Source organism: Drosophila yakuba, chromosome 3R, assembly GCF_016746365.2.
Source record: "Drosophila yakuba strain Tai18E2 chromosome 3R, Prin_Dyak_Tai18E2_2.1, whole genome shotgun sequence".
Taxonomy (NCBI): domain Eukaryota; kingdom Metazoa; phylum Arthropoda; class Insecta; order Diptera; family Drosophilidae; genus Drosophila; species Drosophila yakuba.
In genome coordinates this window covers 26223435-26245184 of record NC_052530.2, presented here as the reverse complement: position 1 = coordinate 26245184, position 21750 = coordinate 26223435, and the positions used below count along the sequence as shown (strand labels likewise).

The window sequence follows — 21750 nt, the reverse complement described above, 5'->3', positions numbered from 1 at the left end:
TTTATGCTTAGTTTTCTTTAGTTAAAGTGATATAATAGCGAAATATTAATGCAATAATATGCTTACCTAATGAAGGAACCTTAGCCAAAGTGCTCTTCATTGTCCTCGCTCTCTGCGCCTCGTGGCTTCGTCCTTCGTCCTTTTTCGGTTTTCGTGCCTGCCTCACTCGCTTCCCAGTTTCGTTTGGGGATTCTGGTTCAGTTTTCAGTTCGAATTCGTGCGTCGGCCGGTCGAGTTGTGTGCCAAACGCTCGGCACCTGTCGCCCAACACGTGTTGCGTTCCACTTGCGCTGCGCGTCGTCTCCTTCGCTTCTCACCCGCGTACACCGCGGCGTATACGTTACGTACTGTGGTGCAGCCAAAGCGAAATAATATCTGATTATTCTAGTTATGTGAACCGAAAGTGGAGTGCATGAGAGTCTGAAATTCAAGCACAAGCAGTGTTTTAACTCTAATTAAATTATAGAGGAAGTACGCAAAATAGGAGTGAGTTCGTGGCTCAGAAGAATGATAAATAGTTTTCCCCGTTTTGGTAAGAAACTCAGTTCAATTTGGTACATATACAAATTATGTTTGGATCAGTTTATTAGGAATCATATTTGAAGCTACACAACACATTTTAATTTCCTAAACTAAAACTCATGGTAAAATTGCAAAATTAAATTCTATGTTAAATATTAGGGTTTAAAGACAATTTTTTATTGAGTATTTTATTACATATTTATTAGGCTACCATACTTATCTAGCCTTCCCTTTAAAAATCGCTTGAATAAGTTCTCCTTTTAAATTCCATGTTACTTTTTGTAAAGATTCCCAAAAAGCGAAAGAATGTGTGCAACAAAGAATGCAAAATAGTTCTTCCTTGGCTTGCTGATGCTGAGTATTCAGCATACATACCAATATGGGTTTCGTATGCAGATTTCTGCCAGCCAGAGTCATAATATTGAGCAATTGATGAGAGCGCGTTTAGCTTGGGTTTGTGGCACTTGGCTCATTAATATGCGGAAGGCGACACAAAACACACCCCCGCGCCACCTCCCACACACATACATACACATACACACACACTCGGGGAAAATCCTCCCCTTCCCTAAACTTGTGTCTGTGTTTTGTCTCGTCCTCATCTGCATTTGCCCGAAATGAGAATGAGAATGAAAATGAGAATGAGTATCCTATAACCGACTGAGCAGCATCCTGCGTGCTGATGATAATGTTGATTCCTGCCTTCCGCAACAATTTGCTTTGAACCTAATCCGCCCCTTTTTCGGCCACGCCCTGTGGCAATAGCTTTTCCTAAACTGGAAACTCAAACCAGTCTTCGGCTCACATTTCACTAGCTTTTGTTGTGGCATTTATAAATGCTTGTTACCTTTCCTCATCTCATTTTTAGTCTTGGTCGGGACAAAGTGTTTATGGTCTCTGGCAGTTTGAATTTTGTGGCTTGGATCAGGAATCCCTCTTGAAAGGATACAAATTGCGTTTTCCTATTATTTGTCAGTCTAGATTTGCAAAGCTATTTGAAGATTGAGTTCAATTAAATAGAGAACGCCATTCAATGGAGCAGTATCCGATATGAATCGAAAATTCAGGCATTGCAAACTAATTACTTTTTACTTTATGTATAAAGTTTTTCGATTGGAAAATTGTGGATAAAATCTCAAGCGTAAAAATTCCCAAAAATGTATACTTTCCATTCAAGAATTCATGTATTGGCTCAAGTGTGTTAGTTTTGAAAGGCAAATCTAATTAATCGGATGACAAAAGATGAATAAAAAAAGAAACTTTGTATTGTAAGTTCTTACTCTTTAATTTTATGCTCTACTGCTCATTATTTGGACATCTGCTGGGCAACTCGGTCCCTCATTAGTTGTGGCATGCCGCAACATATGTCGTTTTATTTTGGGTCAACCAATTTTTTGAGGGATTCATTTGATTCTTACGCTTGCAATTGGCCTCCACTCGAGCCTAAATTATGCATACAAAAAAGGGGAAATAAAAACAATAAAGGGGAGACCCGCCGTAGGCGAAGGTCGAGGCAAATCAAACAAATGGCAAGAAACATGAAAATGTTGTAAAATAATTTCAATTCATTCTAAGGCCATTTGGCATGCCTCTGGGTTCGTTGTCATTCCACTGGTATTTGTGCGGTTTGCTGCTGCCGCTTTTCCGGTCCTCGAAAAAATCCCATTCAATTTCTGTGTTCAGTTTCGCTTGTTTGCGAACAAACAAGAATGAGCTTCTATCGTTGTACGTAGAAGCACAATACACCGACACATGTGTAGGACATCCTTGTTAAAGTTTGATTTGAGCCCTTTGTATTTCTAATATTATTTCATTTCGCCATATGGGCACCGCCTCTTTTAATTTATGAATCCATCTATATTTAGATGCATTGTAAAAAGTTACCATTTCGGAAAGTTTAAACCGTGTGTAATAATGGCTTTTCATATTATTGGTATCAACTTAGGTAGAGATATCATATTTGGCATGTACCAATTTTACATCTACTTAAAATTACCATAACAAGCTGGCTCATATTGCGCACGTGCGTTAACAGAAATTCTCCTGCTCAACGTTCTGAACAATAATCTTCTAGGAATTAATTTGGGTTTCTTCTCCACCCACTTAGGGAATTTGTCTGGTCATGCGATCAGCTGCTATTACCAAGACTTTTAATGATACGTTTTATTATCCTTGTAAAATTGAATAAGCATAAACCAGAAGAAATTCCAGTATGGCCTCCAGCAACAGCGGCATTATGGGTGGGAAACCTTATCACAGTGGGTGGCTGGTGGCATTCCTGCCGAGCTTACAAATCCCAAAACCTCCTTGAAGCTACCGACATTTTCTCGACGGGGTGATGGTGGGTGCTATTCGCATTGACTGTTTGCTACAATTCGCTAGTGAATGGAATTTAGAGCTGAATGAAAGGAAGTCGGGGGGTTTGATTATAAATAACGTAAAGTAAGCGCACATGAATGCATTTTGATTGTCTGCTGTAGTTTACGGCACGTTTCCCTTATTTTTTGCCGCTTCTGCTGCTGCTTTTGGTTCTGGTTCTGCTTGTGGAGTTGTGAGGAAAAATGGAAATGAAAGACGACAAACTCAAACTCGCTCGGCAGTATCTGTGGGCGATGGGGGCGTGGCGACTTCCTTAAATGGTGCACTAATGTAGAAAAGAAAAGCATTTTTATATTTATTTGCTTGCCACTTTGCATGGAAATTCCAACTGCAACGAGGACATCGCATTTCCTTACTGCAATTTTCCAACGCGCGCACTCCGGTTTCTTCATAGCCAACCCCCCCCAACCCCCTGTTTTCCTTATTTTTCCCATACTTCCTACTCGTCTCGCTTTCTTTTCTTCATCCCTACGTTCGTTATTTTTTTGAGGCCATACAAAATAATGTTTCATGTTGCAATAAATGTACGATTCAGTCCGCGCACCCTTGTCATTTCCCAGGAACCCCCATCGTTCGTTCCGGCATATCCCTACACCCATGCCCCCCACTCAGGCACTCAGCAAAAAATGCATACGAGTATATGAAATAAAGGCAGGGCACATTCATTGCTCATACGCAGCGTTGCACGCAGTTATCCTTGCGCTCATTTTGTCGTGTGTCTGCATTTGTATGGCGCTCACTTTTGAGCAGAATACGATTTATTAAGCCACCAGTCATATTTAATATTCCTCAATAGGCCTTAAATTACATACTACTTTCGGACTTCAGTTATAAATTCGATTTATCGATCTTAAAGTATCTGATTTCTTACAGATATAGTTTATACATAGTAGCTGTAACAAGAAATGTTTTCTTGAGCAACAAAAGCTATAGCTCCTAGTTTTTATTACCACTGGTGAAATATTAAATTCACTTGTACGTAATCACAGGATTACATTCATTTTTGCTTCAGCTCTTCAGTTGGCTTTTCCCCTTGCTGTAAACGAGACCTCTTCAATTTAATTAAATATCCCATGTTGTGGCTCTTAATTTCGGTTTACATGCCGGCTGTTTTAAGGCATCAATGTTTAATGAAGCGCCAAACGTTTTCGATTTCACAGAGCCGTCTTTTGTTTGTCGTCCTTCGTCGTCCTTTGCTTCCTGTTAACCCAACTGGGTCTAATTTGGCTTCCTTTTCTCTGTTGTTGTATTAATAATTCGTGCGTTGCGTTTCGGTCACGTTTTGCATGTCGCAAAATATTCGTGGCGCGTTGCCCTTGTCAATGTTGTCATTTCCTGCTCATCGTCGACTCTGTTGATTTTTGCATAATTTCTGTTTGGCCAGATAGCTTTAACAGCACAACCTCGCCGCAATGGAAATATGGTGAAGGAGAAAATCGAATCTCCAAGAAACCGAATCCATAATCAGTACCAGAAATGGAAGGAAAGACAGAGCAGATAAGGTATCGTCGTAGTTTTCTGTAGCGGAATGTTTTCATTTTGTTCGGAGGCATCAGAGCATGAAAATCAACATTCTGGTTTCCAATGGCCCCTCGCTCTGAACTCAACTTCTATTTCTATGTGACCTGCAGAGTGCAGCACCAACAGTTGGCACATGAAAATGAAAATATGGGGGACAAATAAAAATGGAAAAATGCAGAAAAGAAGCGAGTGTTAACATAATCACAAGAGGAATAAAAATGTTGGTTTGTTCAGCAAACTGAGAGGATTAAGAATGCTTACTTTGCGGAAAACAATTTTGGTTAGCTGTATTATTAAAGACCAGTGAACTTGTTCTGCTTTTATTAAAGATGCGTTTAGGGTTTACTTTAATACTTCTATGGCAAATATAATCCAACTTAAAGTTGCATTTGTCAATGCAATGACTTTACCATGCAGCAAAAATGGCTTCAGATAAAATAGTTTTAAGTACGAACAGCTTAAATACCTGTTGGCTGAACATTTCCATTTGCTCAGCTTACCATTTCATTTTGGCCATTACGTTGCTCGACTTGGTGGCCAAGTTCTGTGTGGAAAACTATTAAAGTAGTTTAGCTTAGTTTCCCTGTTTCGGGGCAAAACTTTAATTTCACTTTCTGGGACAAAGAATATATAAATATTTACCCACTTGGCCCGCTTTGCCTTGGCATACGGGGCTTCAATTTCTTGGGGAAATATTTAGAACTTCGCTCTCTCGATTTTCCCCTGGCTTCGGCTTCTTCGCTTAGTTCTCTGCCACCTGCCAGGCTGAAGCCAAAGTTTATGTCGTATGCGAATAAAAACTACCAAAATAAAATCGTATGGATAAAGTATTTCCCTCGCAGAACTTTTCTGCCGAACATCGGGGGAACTATTTAAATTTTCTATGATTTCTTTTTTGGGGTTCGGTGATACGCTGGCTTAAAAAAAAAAAAAAGAAATGGAGAGGAAACTTTCCTATAAATAATTTTGCATTTTTATTGTGCATTTTATGCATTTTGTGCGCGATTTCGATTTGAAGTTGGGCTCTGAAATAAATATGAAAAGTTTTATTTATGTTTGTGGGGTGGCAAAGCCAGCAAAAAAGGGGGCCTGGCTTTGGAGCTCAGTTTGTGTTCGGGGCCAGGAGCTATTCGGTATTTGGTAGCACAGCCGTGGGCGTTATATTTATGACATTTGTTTGCCAACAACTTTCAATAGCTCAATCACGCCACCCGCACATGCAATAGGCTAAGCAAATGCCCCGGCTTTGAAACACCAGGCATGGGTAAAAAGGACTCTTTCTAAAAGTAAACAAGCTAGCTTTCAGATTTAGGATTTCTTGATGTTTGAAAATAATATTTTAATGGCGTTATTGAGGCTTGAGGAAAGTGTGACTTTGACGTACGAGCTTATCGGTTATAAAGTAGTGCGTCTAAGCTTATTTAAAAATATATTCTATAGCAATCCATAACTTATAAAGTGTTTCATTATACTTTTCAGCTAGAAGGCGGAACACCATCAATGTGAGTGCTGCGGAGTGCGTGCTCTTCCACTAGAGCTCCGTGCCGCTCGGGGGCAATGAAATCGCGGAAGCTGCCAAAGGGCTTCGTGCTTTGTGGCCTCAACTGTTTGACCTTTGTCTACTTCCCGCTCGTCCTGCCCATCCTGCGATGCTCGGCCGGAGCGGCGTCGTCGGCCAGCGGCGGTGGCTCAAAGAACGCCGACGACTTCGACTACCGGATGCAGCGGGTGCGGAATGTCCTCAAGGAAGTGCCCCTCATCGACGGACACAACGATCTGCCGTGGAATATACGCAAGTTTCTGAAGAACCAGCTGAAGGACTTCCACTTTGGCGGCGATCTGCGGGAACTGGCTCCCTGGTCGTCGAGTGCCTGGAGTCACACAGATCTGCGTCGCCTGAAGGAGGGCATGGTCTCAGCTCAGTTCTGGTCCGCCTACGCCCCCTGCTCATCCCAGCATCTGGATGCAGTGCAGCTGACGCTGGAGCAGATCGACCTCATACGTCGACTTGTTCAGCTCTATCCGCATCACATGGCACTGGTCACGACTGCCACTGGCATCGAACAGACGCACCGGACTGGCAAGATAGCCAGTCTCATTGGCGTGGAGGGCGGACATGCCATCGGCACCAGCCTGAGTGTCCTGCGAATGTTCTACCAGCTGGGCGCCAGATACTTGACTCTCACACACACCTGCAATACACCTTGGTAGGTTAAGCCTTATTAACTTTATTAACTTTATTGTGTCATACTTTCTTGTCTTAGGGCGGACTGCTGCAAAGTTGACGAACCTGGAAAGTACCCGCACATAGGCGGTCTTTCGCAGTTCGGCAAGGTGAGATGTTCCCCCGCAAGACAATCCACACTGTAATCCTAATCAATTGCAATTCCAATCGAGCAGCTGGTGGTCAAGGAGATGAACCGACTGGGCATGATTGTGGATCTGTCCCACGTCTCGGTGCCCACGATGCTGGATGCGCTGGCCGCCTCGAGGGCTCCGTTAATATTCTCGCACTCCTCGGCGCACGCCATCTGCAATAGTTCCCGCAATGTACCCGATCATGTCCTGCAACGCATTGTGAGTCCATTATGGCGACATTAATCTGGGGGCACATTAATCTATATATACCCTATACCCCATTCCGATTCCACATCCACGTCCACATCCAATGCAGGCAATAAACGGCGGTCTGGTTATGGTGGCCTTTTATCCGCATTTCGTCAGCTGCTCGGGACAGGCGACATTGCACGATGTTGTGGGTAGGTGGCCTTTGGCCCAGTGGCTCTTCCGCCACTGGGTGTTTGGTGTTTGGTGTTTGGTGGTGCACTATTAATCTTTAAACTTGTGCTTTTTGGGTCCACCCCCCAGCGCATATCAACCACATAAGGGAGGTGGCCGGCATCGATCATGTTGGCATTGGAGCTGGCTACGACGGAGTCAACTTGTAAGTAGGGGAACTTTTCGCCCGCACTGCGGCTTCAATTACATTTCATTTCATTTGCCAAATTATGGTCTCTCTATCGTTCTATTTCTCGACTTTCTTCGCTCTCTCCCTCTCTGCTTTCTATGCTTTCTCTGCTTTCCACTTAAGAGTGCCCAAAGGACTGGAGGATGTGTCCAAATATCCGCATCTTTTTGCTGCCCTGCTCGAGTCTGATAAATGGTCGGAGGAGGATATTGCCAAGTTGGCTGGCAGGAATCTAATACGTGTATTCAAGGAAGTCGAAGCGGTGAGTCCACAGCAAAAAACGTACCGAAATTGCACACTTTTCTCTGGCATTTTTCTATTGTTCATCGGGCTGTCCCCTAAAGGATGCTTAGATACTCTGACAAAGGGTGTTGGAAACTTTCAAATTGAAGGGGTGAGCAATTAGAGTTGCAAAGAAAATCCTGTCAGTTCTTTTGTTCTACAGTCATTCAATAAGCTGAGTTTAAGCTCTTAAGAAAAGATATATTTAACAAGAGATATTGTATAGAGACATAATTTTTTGTAAAATGTAATGAAATACTTAAAAGTAACCAAAGCGTCAGGCTTTGTATAATATGAATCCATTGTGGCATATGTTTTGTGAAACTAAAAGTATATTAGAAATATCCCAGAGCTAACCAGACTTTGGCTCTAAGTACGTTGCCGTAGTATTAAAACTTGCGTCCAAAGCGATATTATTTTTCCTTATATTTTTTCTAGGTATTAGGCGCGTACCTGACCGACTTAAAGTCGAAGCCAGTCTCAGAACTAAACACACATTTTGCAGCAAACAAACAAAGAAGCTGGGAAAAGGACATTGGTATGGCATCCTCGGCCTCTGCTTTTCTCTTTCTCTCCCTCGGCTGTTATTGCAGTTGGAAAATTCCTTTCGCAAGGATAAAAGGAATAATGTGGCTTTGCAATGGAATTTGCACATACTTGAAGAGCAAGAGGAGGAGGATGATGGAGAGGTTAATGGGGAACTGGAAGGATAACTGGGAGGAGAGCTGGCAGGACATTGGCTTGACGTCGAAAAGACGCAAGTTGTGAAATAATTTTAAAAGGATTTTCAAATGCTTATTCCGATATTTATACACGAGCCTGACCATCGCAACCGAAGCAACAGCTTCACCCTGCAGTTTGTTTGCAGGATGCGGTCAGCTTGTTTGCCGTCTGCTCTCCGACTGGATGCAGCTTATGGTCCTGCGAAAGGGATTGGGATTTGGCTTGGCTCGGGAATTTCTTTCACTGCTCCACGATGACTATGTCTATGTCTGGGCGGGCACTCCAAGCTCAAGCAGCATTCAATTTAGATCAATAGGGGATGGGCCAGAGCCCCTCTCTAGGAAGTTACTCCTCGGCATTGAACGGCACTCGAGCGCAGGCTAGTACCAGTTCAAAGACTTGGAAGTGGGTTTGTTTTTCAGTTCAATGGTTGGAGTAGATAGTTGGATAGTTGGGTGCTTGGACGGTTCGACGCATGAATGGATGGATAGATGTATGACTAAACGATGTGGACTATACTGCAGCCTGCTTAAATAAGCTTGTGTGCTTACTGCTTTTGAATTGTAAAATGGTAAAAATGCACTTCAAATTAACTGATAGGCTGAGTGCAATGGCAATTAAATGGTGGTATAGTTTAACATGCTTGTTATTTTCTCATTAAATCCAAGATGTTATGATGAAGAACCTGATATCCTGATTGAGTTTATGTGAATTTTTCCCTCTGCTTCCTAAATCAAAATCCTTTAATAATGGCCATTTTTAGCTTGGTCAAGTTGCTCCTTTTGCTGAGATAATTTTAAGATTTGATATGAAAAATAAATCATATGCCGCGTGAACCATGACCAAGCTCCGAGATTTCATTGCTTTTGCTGATTACGAAAACCTCCGCCACGTTTCACCCATTCTAAACCCCATTTTGACCAAGTTGAGAAAGAGATGCCGCAGCATTTTTTAATTTAGCTCTTGTCTCTCGCTGACTGAGAGGCGACCCGGCAAACTTTAATCATATTCTCGCGGCGTCTCCGCAGTCTCTACATTGTAATTAGTTTTAGTTCAGAGCGGCTGTATAATACGTAGAAATACTTAATGTCCGTTATTACAAGGCCTTGCGAGGGGCTCTTACCCCATCAGAGGGAAAAAGGTAATGAAAATGGTAACAGCATAAAAATAAGGCTACAAAAGTATTGCCTACTTTGCAGCGCGACTGATTAAAATCGCTGAGTTTTTATTGCGCTTTGCACTCAGCAAGCAACCATATAGCACAATACACTCGTTTCTTTTTTCATTTTTACTGCTGTTTATTACATGGCCATAATGCTCATTAAGAATTGTATTTTAATACGTTTCTGTTTGCTTCTGTATATTTTCGCCCTTTTTTTTCCATCCGTTTGCGGTAAAAAGTAATTAAAAATGTTACCCAACGCCTTTTATCTTGGGCCAAAAAGCCCAGAGCATTGCAAATTAAGCCAGGCCATATATACTTATCGCAATGACATTTGCCTTTGTTTTGCATCAGCGGCCCAAGACTCCAGTTCATTGAACCGAACTCGAAATCCCCCAATTCAATTCTGGGAGCGGTGAAATAAAATACATTATAGCCTACTTATGAACGTCGCCAAAAGCTCGGCTCGTAATGCAATTAAATAATAACGAAAAGCGGGTCAAATGTTCAATTATTAGAAGCTTAATGCTGTTTTGCGTTGTGTGTACCCATGGGACTAGGTCGGTCATGGCTGTGATAATTAAGCAAGTCATAGAAATTAGGCAAAAGGCCATTTTAATGATTGCCATCTGGCACAAGCGCTCACAAGAACATGTATACGAGCACAAACACAAACCAGCACATATACAATACCCTTTTAGGCTGGACACGCACTCGGTCAAAATTCAGAACAGGGTGTTCTTAAAATCGAATTCGAAATGATTTCTCGGGATTTACGAATCCATGACTGAAATATCATAAAAGGCTTACTACATTTATTATATAGGATAAAGCATAAATTTTTTCTTTCCTATTAGTTAGTTTCCTATTTTAAGTAATAGGATTGTAGATAGACAACCATTCGGTATAGATTGGTATCAATATTAAATGATTTTGTATGTCCCTGTATGTTTATGGGCCCATAAATTTTAAAACGCTTCAAAACGAAGTGCATATCTCGAGTCGCATAAAACTAGCAATGCTCCGATCAGATTTATCAGAAGTAACCGGTTCTGGGAACACAAGCCCAAGGACATTTGGGACGACAAGGATGGCCGCAAATTTTTGGGTGGCGGGGGTGGCCAGTGGATCTGTTCGGAGAGCCATTGCCATAGCCATAGCCCATGAACATGATAATTTTCTCGACGCCAGTTTTTATCTACACAAAAGCAGCCTCGTCGGGGGCAAAGAAAAGCCAAGGATTTTAGGCCCTTCACTGGGCCCACTCCCCACTCCGCACTCCCCACTCACCACTTGTGTTTGTGTTTGTGTAAATGTATCTTTTATTTTAGCCTTTTATATCTAATGCGAGAGCGAAGAACAGAATTTGGCACGACACATCGCCCAAGTGGCGGCAACGGAGGCTTTGCCTCTCAGATGGGCAAATGGCAGCAATTTGTGCGAGACAAATTCATTTAAATATCTTTCACAGGCATTGTGTGCACTGGAAACAAAGTGATTTGTAATGGGGGTCAATATCATCTTGGTATAAATAAGTGGTGCAAAATTTGAGTTATTGCTACTACCATTATGTTTTTATACAGAGAAGAAATTGTTATTTTATTTAGATAAAGTATTTTATTTTATATTATATTATTTAGTTACGCTACGGCAAAGCTCTGTTTTCAGTCTTTCATGATTCGCATATAAAACTGGTCTCTTTAGATCTAATGATAAAAATCTCTCACTTTAACCTAAATCAAAATTATTATTATACAATCTGCCAAAATCTAAGATGCTAGTTTTGTGCTTGTAAAACTGTGAAAGTGTTTGCGCTGACCTTCTGGGAATTGATTTGAGTCTTAACGTAGGGAAATGCGTTGTGTCGCGTTGGTGTGGGTATTCATTTTCCGCTTTGAGCTCACGACTCAAACTGTAACAGTGAACTGGGCTTTTCATTTACACTGAATGGACAGGGGCTGGTGGTGGGAATCCAGCTCAAAGGCCGGAAAAGTCTAGCCAAAAGGCAAATGGCTCAAAGTTCCCATAGTTGTTGTGCTCCACTGTTTTGTATGAGTGGGTCATGCACACAAAGTGCAATGACTGAGCCAAAGCTGACGTTTTATTGTTGTTTGTGTGGCAGGGCGCACATAAAGCCTCATAAAAAAGTCGTAAATTCGATTGTTGTATGGCGAACAAAACCCAGGAAATGGGACCAGCCGACCTAGGCCTCACCATCACCCCTTCAAAAGGTGTTTGGTGTTGAAAACAAAACATTTTCTCTCATTTTATTTCGTTTTTTCCGCCCTCTCTCTCTCTCCTGCGTTTTTTGCTTTTGTGGCATTAAATGTGCTTCAACTTTTGCCAGGAATAAGAGCTGCCTGTTTGGCATTCAGATTTTGGCCTCTCTTTAAGGACTAAGTGCGCTTGTGTGTCTGTGTGTGGAGTGCGTAACTGTGTATGTGAGTTAGACATGCGAAAGAGGTTCACATTCAACTCTGCACTCTTGTTTTCGTGTTGGATGACATCCTTTTTTCAAGCACTTAAGCAGAATGATAAGCAGGAAGCTTGGGAATCGTTTCTAGTGTTTCCAAAGATCAATTCCAGTTTCAATCTCAATCAGTCCCACAATAAGTTTCTGTAAGCCCATTTGCTAATTTTCGCAGAATGTTTACCATAACACTAACATGCAATTCCAATTTGGTTGGCAAAGCGCGGCGCTAGAACTTGCGAACAATATTAATGCCATATGAAGGAGGAGTACGCGAGAAGTTCCAAGAAATCATTTCTGCATTTGAAAATTCAAACAAAACTTTGGCAATTACGCTAAATAAGTTTTGTAAGTTGTGCCAGCTTGGCAATGGAGCATTGCAATCAATTTTCATCAATCAAGTGCAGCTGCCGTCACTCCCACAGCGACACTCACTGAGACACCGACATCCACACACGCATGCATAAATAATTGCCCTAATGGTACATTAATCCAATCAAATGCACTTCATTTACTTGCAGGTGCGCGATCAGATGGAACTTTTGCGAGTGGCACCCATTGATCAGTCAATTCCAGCCGAAGACATTATGGGCCGATCCTATTGTCGTTATCAAGGACCAAGAACGTGATAATTTCTCCATTTGTAAACTTCACCCATATGCATACCCATAAGCGTTTCATTCATCGCAAAACTGTGGCGAAAATGGCTTAAAAAAATTATGTCAAGCGTACGTGTTGTAAAGTGAAACTTGTTTTAGGTTAATTGACAAAGTTTTCCTCCTCTCAGCTAGTGATGTTGTTGTTTTTGTCATTGTTGCTCTGTGCGTTTGTGTGTGTGTGTGAGTGTGGCATGATGCTGCACAAACACATGCAGGCGAGAACACACGCACACACACACATGGGGAAAAAACGTCGACATTTTGCAATCGCTCAGAGTCGAGCAGCTGGCCAACCACTGTTGCTGCACTGAAAAAAGAATCAATCAGTTATTATGAAACCTATTTGTTTGCTTTATAGATTTTTAGACTAAAAATTATTAGCTTGATTTGACTTTAATTTAAGACGAAATCCTATATTGATTATTACATTGATATATTTTAACTTTTAAGAATTGTAAGCTTTAATTTCATTCTCAGTGCACAGAACTTTTTGCGCAGCTGGCATCGGCCATAAACAAATACAAAGTGGCAAGAGGAGACCGCCACCCACCACCCACAATCGCCCCCAAAGACCACCCAACCCTTGCCCCCCTTTGCCCCCATTCCCGAACTAGCCAACATTGTGTAAATATCATTGCCATGTTTGTTTTTATCTCTAGCTATAGCTCTAAGTCAGACAAAAAGAAAGAAAACCTAAAAAATAAGAATGGACAGAAGAAAAAAACCAGAGCACACAAACGCTAAAAAAGTAAAGCCTATAATAGCGAAAGAAAAGCACATTTAGTCTAAAATTATTAAGCCGAAAACAATGTGGAAAGTGGATTAAAAGAAAAGCCGAAGCTAATCACAAAAGTCAAGCTCAATGTTAGTACAGAAGGAAAATCTAATTTTTCATCGTGTATTTTTTCTATGAAAAAGTTATTAAAGTTTACAAGGATATAGCTAATAGTTAATGAATTAAATACTGAATTTATAAATGCGACTTTTGGTGAGCTTATTTGGATCTGATATCGAATAAAGTTCGTTAATCTGAATTCATTAGCCCGCACTCGCAGCAAACGATTTAATTATAAAACATAATGCGTTTAAAGAGTTTTTAATTTCGTTATGATCCTAAATGAAATTCCCATTTAATTAGTTAATTAACATTAAACATTTAATTAGCCAAGGTCTACTGCAAAAAGAGGACAACCGAAAAAAAAGGAATGTAATTCAATGCACGTATTGAATGTAACCACATTTTATGCATCATTTGTAAGGCTTAAATGCCAATCTTTTAATCAATATTCAAGTAAGGCGATGAATTCGCCAACGAATAGCAGCGAAATGATAAACATATTGTATAATTAATAGATCCATACAAAATTCAACCCGCCAAAATTGCAAATAAGTTCACAAGCAAACCAATTAAGCGAGAAATAATATTAAATAAATATTGTATAGAAAGCAAATGGGAAAACTACAAGCGCGTTTGTTCAATAACTATTTAACTCATATACCCACACTTACTCACCTGTATTACACACTACTGTATAAATTTGTACGCTTAAAAATTTTGTTTTCATTCAATCATCAAATATATTTTTCGACGGGGTCAACAGATTTTTGCATTCCCCAGCTCACTTTATCTATTCCATTTAACAGTTTAGTTTAAAGAAATAAAAAGCGTTGAAAAATAGGTCAAATCAAAGCATATTTTATGTTTTACGCCGTTGGTGGGCGAACGAAACAAAAAGGCGGAGAATAACACATGTGATCAAAACTAAAATTAAATTACAGATCTATATTATTACTACTTATATATAACTATAATAATTTAATGTTTAACAGCAAACAAAACTGAGAAAGAGATTGCAAACGAATTCAACCATTTTTACTGCTGGTGGTAAGGAAAATGAAAACACTTTATTGATTACAAATAGCCTATGATAAAGTGGGAAACTTAACTGTAACCGTATAGGAAAATATTGGAAAAATGCTGATCATGTGAACAGTGTTTTGTCACCCTGTACATATTTGTATGAATAATGATCAAATAGTAATATAATTGTATGGAAGTATGTCAAGTTGTGAATTTGAAAATAACCAAAAACGAACAAATAATAAATTAATTAATTCATATGTGTAAATTGGATGATGTCGTAAGTGGCCAGCAGGCAATACCGAAACAAAACATAAATAAATTCATAAAAATTATAAAACTAACTGAAATGGATCAACAATTATTTTGAACTTACTTCGGAACGGCTTATCAGGGGAAACTTGGCTTCCACTCAAGGAAATCAGTGAATGTGAGTGAAACGCCTCAACAACCATCAACACTTCCAGCTCCACTTCACATTGCTTTTCCTTTATTTTCATTGCGATGATAGCACTCGAAATACACATCCTGCCAGCACTCGGGTTTCTTATCCCTGCCCCGCCCATTTATCTGTCGTGAGTTCTGTCAGGGGTTGGCTTGTCAATTCGAACGTAAAAATAAAAGGATTTGCAGTTTCAGTTTGTTTATATCAGCGCATTTTATACGCCCTAAGCCGGGGTAGATAAAACTCCCGTGCTCTCCAATGTAATTTATTTCCGCTTTGGTGGCCAAAACAGTTCAAACAGTGAGAAATCATGGAATTTATCTCGTTTTTTTCGGGGCGAAGGTCAAGCAGCTGGAATCCGCAAAACCACATAAATGAATGCTCGTAAAACTTGCAAATATTTCACATTTCTATTTTTTTTTTTTATTTCTGGTTGGAATGGAGGATGGAGGGTGTGGCGCTGCGAGCGTTAAAAACTATGCATCAAACGGAACGAAATGTGTGTTTTACATAAAATTTCAATTAAATGAAATAAAGTTTCGGTTTTTCGGGATTCGTCCTTGGCACTAAAAGGACCCGATTGCCGTTGGCTGGCAACGCACGTCTCGTTTAAATCATCTCGCTGGCAGCTGGAATGAAACCCGCAGAGGCAACAACTTTTGTTAAACATTTGTTACCAGCAGCCATGCTGCCATACCACTGGCAGCCCCAACAGCCATCACTTACCAGTGGAAACTAATAAAAGTAATAAAAACCGAGCGGAGAAAAATCGAACCAGAGTGAAGCGAAACGGGCGCCAAGTACGTATAATGGATAGAGGGACACCAAAAATGCTATGTTCAACATTTTTAAGTAAAATATAATACTATGTGTAGAGTTTAATTGTGTTAAATATACCTTAGTTAAAATAAAACATTTATTTATGAATTAAAAGGTTTTCTCACAACAGCAGGCTTGTTAAGTTATTATGGCATTAATTTGGATTTGACATCCGAAAATACCCAGCGCATTAGTTTCACCCGAAATCTCCTTAACATAAATCGGGACTTGTCAACCCTGAAGGAACCAAAAATATGAAAGCACTAAAAACTCAGTTATAATAAATAAATATAAAAAAGGATGCGAGTGACCGGGGCTAAGAAAGAAAAACGGCAAAGTGAAATAAAAAAATCATACTAAACATTTTCGTTTAGTTTCCAATGACGATCTGCTGACCCACCGCCCACCGCCCACTGGACCACATACAACCCCCCACCACACCGCAAACAATGTTGCCGCCTTAACTTTTGGTGCCACCGCCGCCTTTGCCCATGAAGTGGCACCAGAAAGGATTGCTCTACGCCATAAATTGTTGTATTTTATTGTCCAATTTCTTTTTATTATTTTTCTGCGTTTCTCTTTTTGCTTTATTTTGTGTTTTCTTCGTTTTTTTCCGCGCTGTGTTACTTATGCTTCATCTAGTGCCTGGCCTCGAGTTTTTTCGGGCACTTTGAGCCACATGCTGAGTTGTCCTGGTCAACTGGACCAAGAACAGGACCCCGTACAAACTTAGCCGACATTTTCATTGTCGTTGCTGGAAAATTGTTTTTCAAATATAAAATATAATCGCAGAAACGCGCACACTGAGAACAACTTAACACTATAACACAGCTTTTACAGTTTTACAAAAAATCGAATACTCGCTTTTCCCGCACACTTAATCTTCAATAATACTTTATGTGTGTTAAGAATATTAAATATTATATTAAACGAAGGCCTAAAATGGGCTAATTGAAACTAATAAATAATGTTTTTCCAAGTGGAGAAATAAAAACGATTATATTCTGAATTATTAAATACACACAAGGATTGCAGAATAAGTGGCCAAGGAAGAATTGTTTTGTTTTCTCTGGCTGCGCTTCTGAACAATTAAGAAATTCCTGAAATATTCAGAGTGTCTGTGCAGAACAACTCTACCGTTCTTGGCCTTGTTGTACTTGAAGTGGAAAGTGCAGAACAGCAGGTGAAAATGTCTTCTTTCGGACTGTGAAAAGTTAAAACGAAAAGTGGTCATGCTCTGCCCCACAGCATGAAAGCGAAAAACTGAAAAGGAAAATCACACAAATCGAATGGAATTTGGAGGGGAGCAAAAGTAAACTGTGTGCGATTTCATTTTCGTCCAACAATGCGTATGCGTAACGCGGCAAACATTTTAATGAGCGTTTGCATAACAAATGCGGTTTTCCACATTCGTTCAACCAGAGAAACACCATCCATGGCCAGCCGGGAAAAACCACAGTACCACTCTCTTCCACAGATCAAAAGCGGCCGAGTTTCCATCCGAACTGAAACTGAGTAACTGTTACGTGCAATTATATTTAATGATGATGTTTATTGTGTAATACACTCACCCACATGACCCTTTGATTGTTATGATGATTAAGCGACGATAATGATGCTATCATGATTTTCGTATCGCTCTCCGCCAAAGACCATTTCAATTTATAAGAATTGATTTTGTATTAAGGAAATTGAATAATTTATAACACAGTCACTGTCACTGGGTATTTATAAAATCCACACCCATATCCAGCCACGTCAGCATCTGCGGTCCCCATGTGATGACCAATTTTCATAATTCAGACAATCGGGCGCTCGTTGTACTAAGCTCCTGCTAAGCTGCGAACAGATGTCCTTTCCCCTTCCTCAGCCCCAACTGACCACTGTCTGAGGCTTTGCTCCGGGCTTAAATATCCTTGAACGAAATTTCGATAATTTAAATTCTTTGGAAACGCGTGGAAATTGTATTCACTGTGCAAAAAATGGTCAGAATTACCAATCTGCAGATTTTGTAAGATTAAATATGCGCATTACTTACTCTTTTTAACTGTTAAATATAATACATTTTATAACATTTTTTTCTTGATTATCACGTACGTGTAAGAGGGAAATCTGCCTGGAACCGACATATGCTGTTGACAACCACAAGGCAATTAATGCTTGGCACCACAAATCCTTGCCGCAGCATCGTAAAATATCAAAAAGTTTCTGAAGAGAGAAGACGAGCTCTACGCCGGAATGAATCCAATTATGTGCTTAATTACTAAGAAGCCCCAACCGAGAACGGATTCTTGGGATGTGAGTACTTTGAGGGGAAAAAAGCGGTCGGACGTCGTTGACAACGCCGGCAATGTTTGAGTGTGAAGTGATGACGATGGCGACGTGTTGTCAAAGTGACAAGTGCCCACATACACACCCACACCCACACTCACTTATCCACCCACTCACAGAGTTCTTCAGGCTTACTTGCTCATCTACGCACACTCCCACAATCGTAATAGCATGCACAGGAAAAAGAAAGGGGTAAGTTCTTACAGAATATAAACAACTAACCATAAGCCAAACAAATATATACATATAAATACGATACTACACAGTTAACCATATTTTTTTTAGTTAGTGGTTAATCAGTGTGTTATTTTAACTTTGCGTTTCTCTCGGTGCAGCTACACTCACACACATGCCTGCGTAACGCTCCTTCTTCCAGGCACTTGGCTCAACATGTGGCATGGCTTAAGGCGCACGGCCGGACTGCCTGAGCCTTTAAGCATTAAATACTTTAACACACAAGCGCTGTTAAAATTTATTCATGGTCGTTTTTAATGCCAGCGGGATGGGGTGGAAGGACCTCGCCAGGACTTGACATGCAAATGTCTGAGTGTGTGCTTGCTCCATGATGGGTGATGGAGCCCCTCCGATGGTTCGCCCTTTTTTCATCTGCCTCTTGCTCTCTGCTGTTATTGTTAAGCATGCTTTTCAAAAGCTATTGAATATGTAACCACCCCCGATGGTCCGATGCTGCAGAGTCCTCTTTTTTGGCTCCCATTCCTGGACCACAAGGCTCGCATAATGGCTATTTTTTACACTATTTTGGAAAACAGCTGTTAGCCGTATTAACTAGCCAATCGTCAGGGCATATAGTATTAAATAAATCCACAAGCTAATGTGTATATTATAATTTCCACAAATTGTAATATGTTATTAATGTCAAAATTATCTTTTTAGTAAAATTTTAATCTATTTTTCTGTTGTTATCATTATCATTATCCTTAGCTTATCTTATCCTAAGAATTAAGCTTTTTCATACATACTCCTTAAATTAATGGCACACATTTAAAGAGTATCTTCTTATGGACTTTGGCACGGAAAATAAATAAAACGTGCTGCTTTTTTGCGTTCCACTTGGCCCGCTGTGCTCTTTCACATGAATTCCATATCGTCCTGGGGCCGAAGGTCCTTTTAGGCGTGGCCGATGGGGGCGTTGTGATCCAATCACTGGTTAAATGGTGAGTAAACTGGGCGGGGGGCTGGCAAAGGGGCGACATGGCTTTCATTAGTCGTGCCACCAGCGAATCAATCCCACCCTTGTATCAATCGACATTCTGCTGAAAGCGGCAATTTAACACTTTTCCTGCCAGAGAGCCGATACGGCGGGCGCCCCTCTCAAATATTTAAACGTTTAATTTTAATTTTCAACTTTTTCCGCCTCCACACTCAACCCATTTCATTTATTCTTTGGGGCCCCGAAATGCCGGAGGCACAACACATGCGCCAAATATTTGTCACTCTGATGCCTGTAGGCTTGACTTGGCAGTAATTTCCCCACTCCTGTCGCCATTTCATTGGCTTAAAGGTTAAGTAACTGTGCCATCCTGTGCCGGATCTCAAGAGCAAGGACCTTTGCTTTCCTTTCCGCAAACAACACTTACTGTTGACACAATTAAAAGCTCGGAAAATTATAATACAAATGTTAGTCGAGTCGGGCGCAAATTAGAGGGCAACATAAAAAAAATAAGCAGATGACTTTTGACTTTTTCGGTGGCACCAGAGCACCAGCTTCACTCTCCTTTCACCAGCAGGATGCGGAGCCTGAGAGCTGGAGATGCCGAAAAGAGAACTCCTTCAAACATCAGTTGCTGCCATTTCCGCATCCGTTTTGCTTTGTTAGTCCGCTTCCTGTTTCTGTTTCTGTTTCTGTGTCTGTTTTTGCTACTGTTACTTCCACTCCTGCCCGAGATTCTGTTTGTATTTGGTGTATTTGGTGTCTTTGTGCGATTTCGGTTTCATTGCACCCATTGCCGTGGTTTCCCATTGTTCTCGGCTTCAACTGCACTTAAAATGTTTATAAAGTTTTCTCTCTCTCTCTCATGCCCTTTCCATGGGGAAATGGAGCCTTTCCCCTAAAGGATGAAAGTGCCTAGTCGATCTGATAAAATTCACACCGTCCTTAGTCATTACACAGAGAAAATATTGGTTGAAAACTTAGCAAGGAAGTAAGGAACGGATTTTTAAATATCCTTATTTTCTGAAATGCAACTTAGGCAATTTCGAATGATTACCATAAAAAAGGGCATCGAATTTACGCTGCGCCTTTGTGCAATTTTCCCGGCTCGATTTTACTGGTCTTTATTTGTTTGCCCAACTATTTCTTACTTTTGTAGCTGGAGCAGTTGCTTTTGTTGCTGCAAAGTCTTCAATCCTATTTTGGTAGTAGGAACTTTCTTGGACTTGTTGTTGCGGCGGAATTTAGTATTGCCTGGATGGTTTCCTTTGCTAGATTTGCAATCTCAGAGCTTTGTCAAATGAATCTTTGATGAAATGAAACTATCCCATTTCATTTCATTCAAATTTTGAAAGCTGTATCTTCGAGCGCATTGATGTTTAGTTTTTCCGGTTACTGTGTGTTTTCTTCTTGGACTACTTGACCTTGTAACCAATTTGCTACCGACTCTTCAGCTTAGTTACTTTGTATGTTCAGAACCTACTTGCAATTGGCATTAACATTTTAATGTGGCCTTTCCGAAAAAAAAACCTCTCAACTCATTGCATAGCTTTGGGGCTTGCAAAACTCCTTTTGTTCTTTTGCAATTTCATTTGCTTTACTCTCGAATTTGGCTCGTTCTTTTTCGCTTATTTTTGCATTGAAACTGTTTGTTGCTTTTTGGTTGGATTTTGTATGTTCTTTTATTTTTGTGTACTTTCCTTGTTATTTTTCCTGTTTAAATATGCCGCAGTATTTAGCATGACAACGACTTTGACAACGGCAACAACCTCCGAGGGACCCGAACCTTGCTATGCCCCCAACCGAATTTTCCCAGTTTTCCTGGCCAGGTTCAACAGACTTTTCCAACTGCCAATATTTCATTTACTTTTTACGTTTGCCCAGCCACTTTTCTCCATCTCCATCCCCTTCCACTGTCTCTATCGCTATTTGTCTCTGACCCTCTTTCTCAAACTCTCGCCGGAATGTGTGTTTGCTTCCCTGTTTGCCTGCGGCTTTTGCTTGCTTTTATGGAATTAATTAAAACTTCACTGTGCTCATTTGGCAAAAAGCGAAAGGAAAAAATCAAAATAAAAAGGGGAGCCCAAGACAATGTTTAATGTGGTTTTTGGTCCCAAAACTTAGCTCGAACAATGTACTAAATTGAGTCCAATCAGTGGGGACTAATGTAAGCCAGCTTTAATTCTCGTTATGTGTGTCCTTTTTTTGTCATTAGAGAATTCTATGCTTTGAGAAATTTTAAGAACTAAAATACATGGGTATACATGCTTGCCAAATATGAATAAACCAACGAAATGTTTACAATATTCGTTGCAGTTTCGCTTGCAGCTTTGTCACTATGCCCCGGAAACAAAGGATCAGGATTCGCTGGCTTTCAGTTAAGAGTGGCATCCGTTTAATGACAAATTCCAAACAAACCGCTCGCCCTGTTCCAACT

At 40.5% G+C, this 21750-nt stretch overlaps 1 protein-coding gene across 1 annotated transcript; it reads left to right on the top strand.

Moving 5' to 3' along the window:
* The first annotated feature begins 209 nt into the window (after positions 1-209).
* On the top strand, positions 210-14891 carry LOC6538401 (dipeptidase 1). Its single transcript, XM_015193353.2, has 8 exons — positions 210-532; positions 5902-6629; positions 6687-6756; positions 6823-6999; positions 7097-7181; positions 7291-7366; positions 7514-7652; positions 12549-14891. Exons 2-8 carry the CDS (start codon positions 5980-5982, stop codon positions 12654-12656), a joined length of 1305 nt encoding a protein of 434 aa, XP_015048839.1. The 5' UTR covers positions 210-532; positions 5902-5979; the 3' UTR covers positions 12657-14891.
* Positions 14892-21750: the final 6859 nt, after the last annotated feature.

Excerpts from the sequence above, each read along its gene's own strand:
- LOC6538401 (XM_015193353.2), top strand. The coding sequence starts at position 5,980 with ATGAAATCGCGGAAGCTGCCAAAGGGCTTCGTGCTTTGTGGCCTCAAC. Across the intron at positions 6,630-6,686 it reads CACACCTGCAATACACCTTG|GGCGGACTGCTGCAAAGTTG; the intron begins GTAGGTTAAGCC and ends TTCTTGTCTTAG. Across the intron at positions 7,367-7,513 it reads GGCTACGACGGAGTCAACTT|AGTGCCCAAAGGACTGGAGG; the intron begins GTAAGTAGGGGA and ends TTTCCACTTAAG.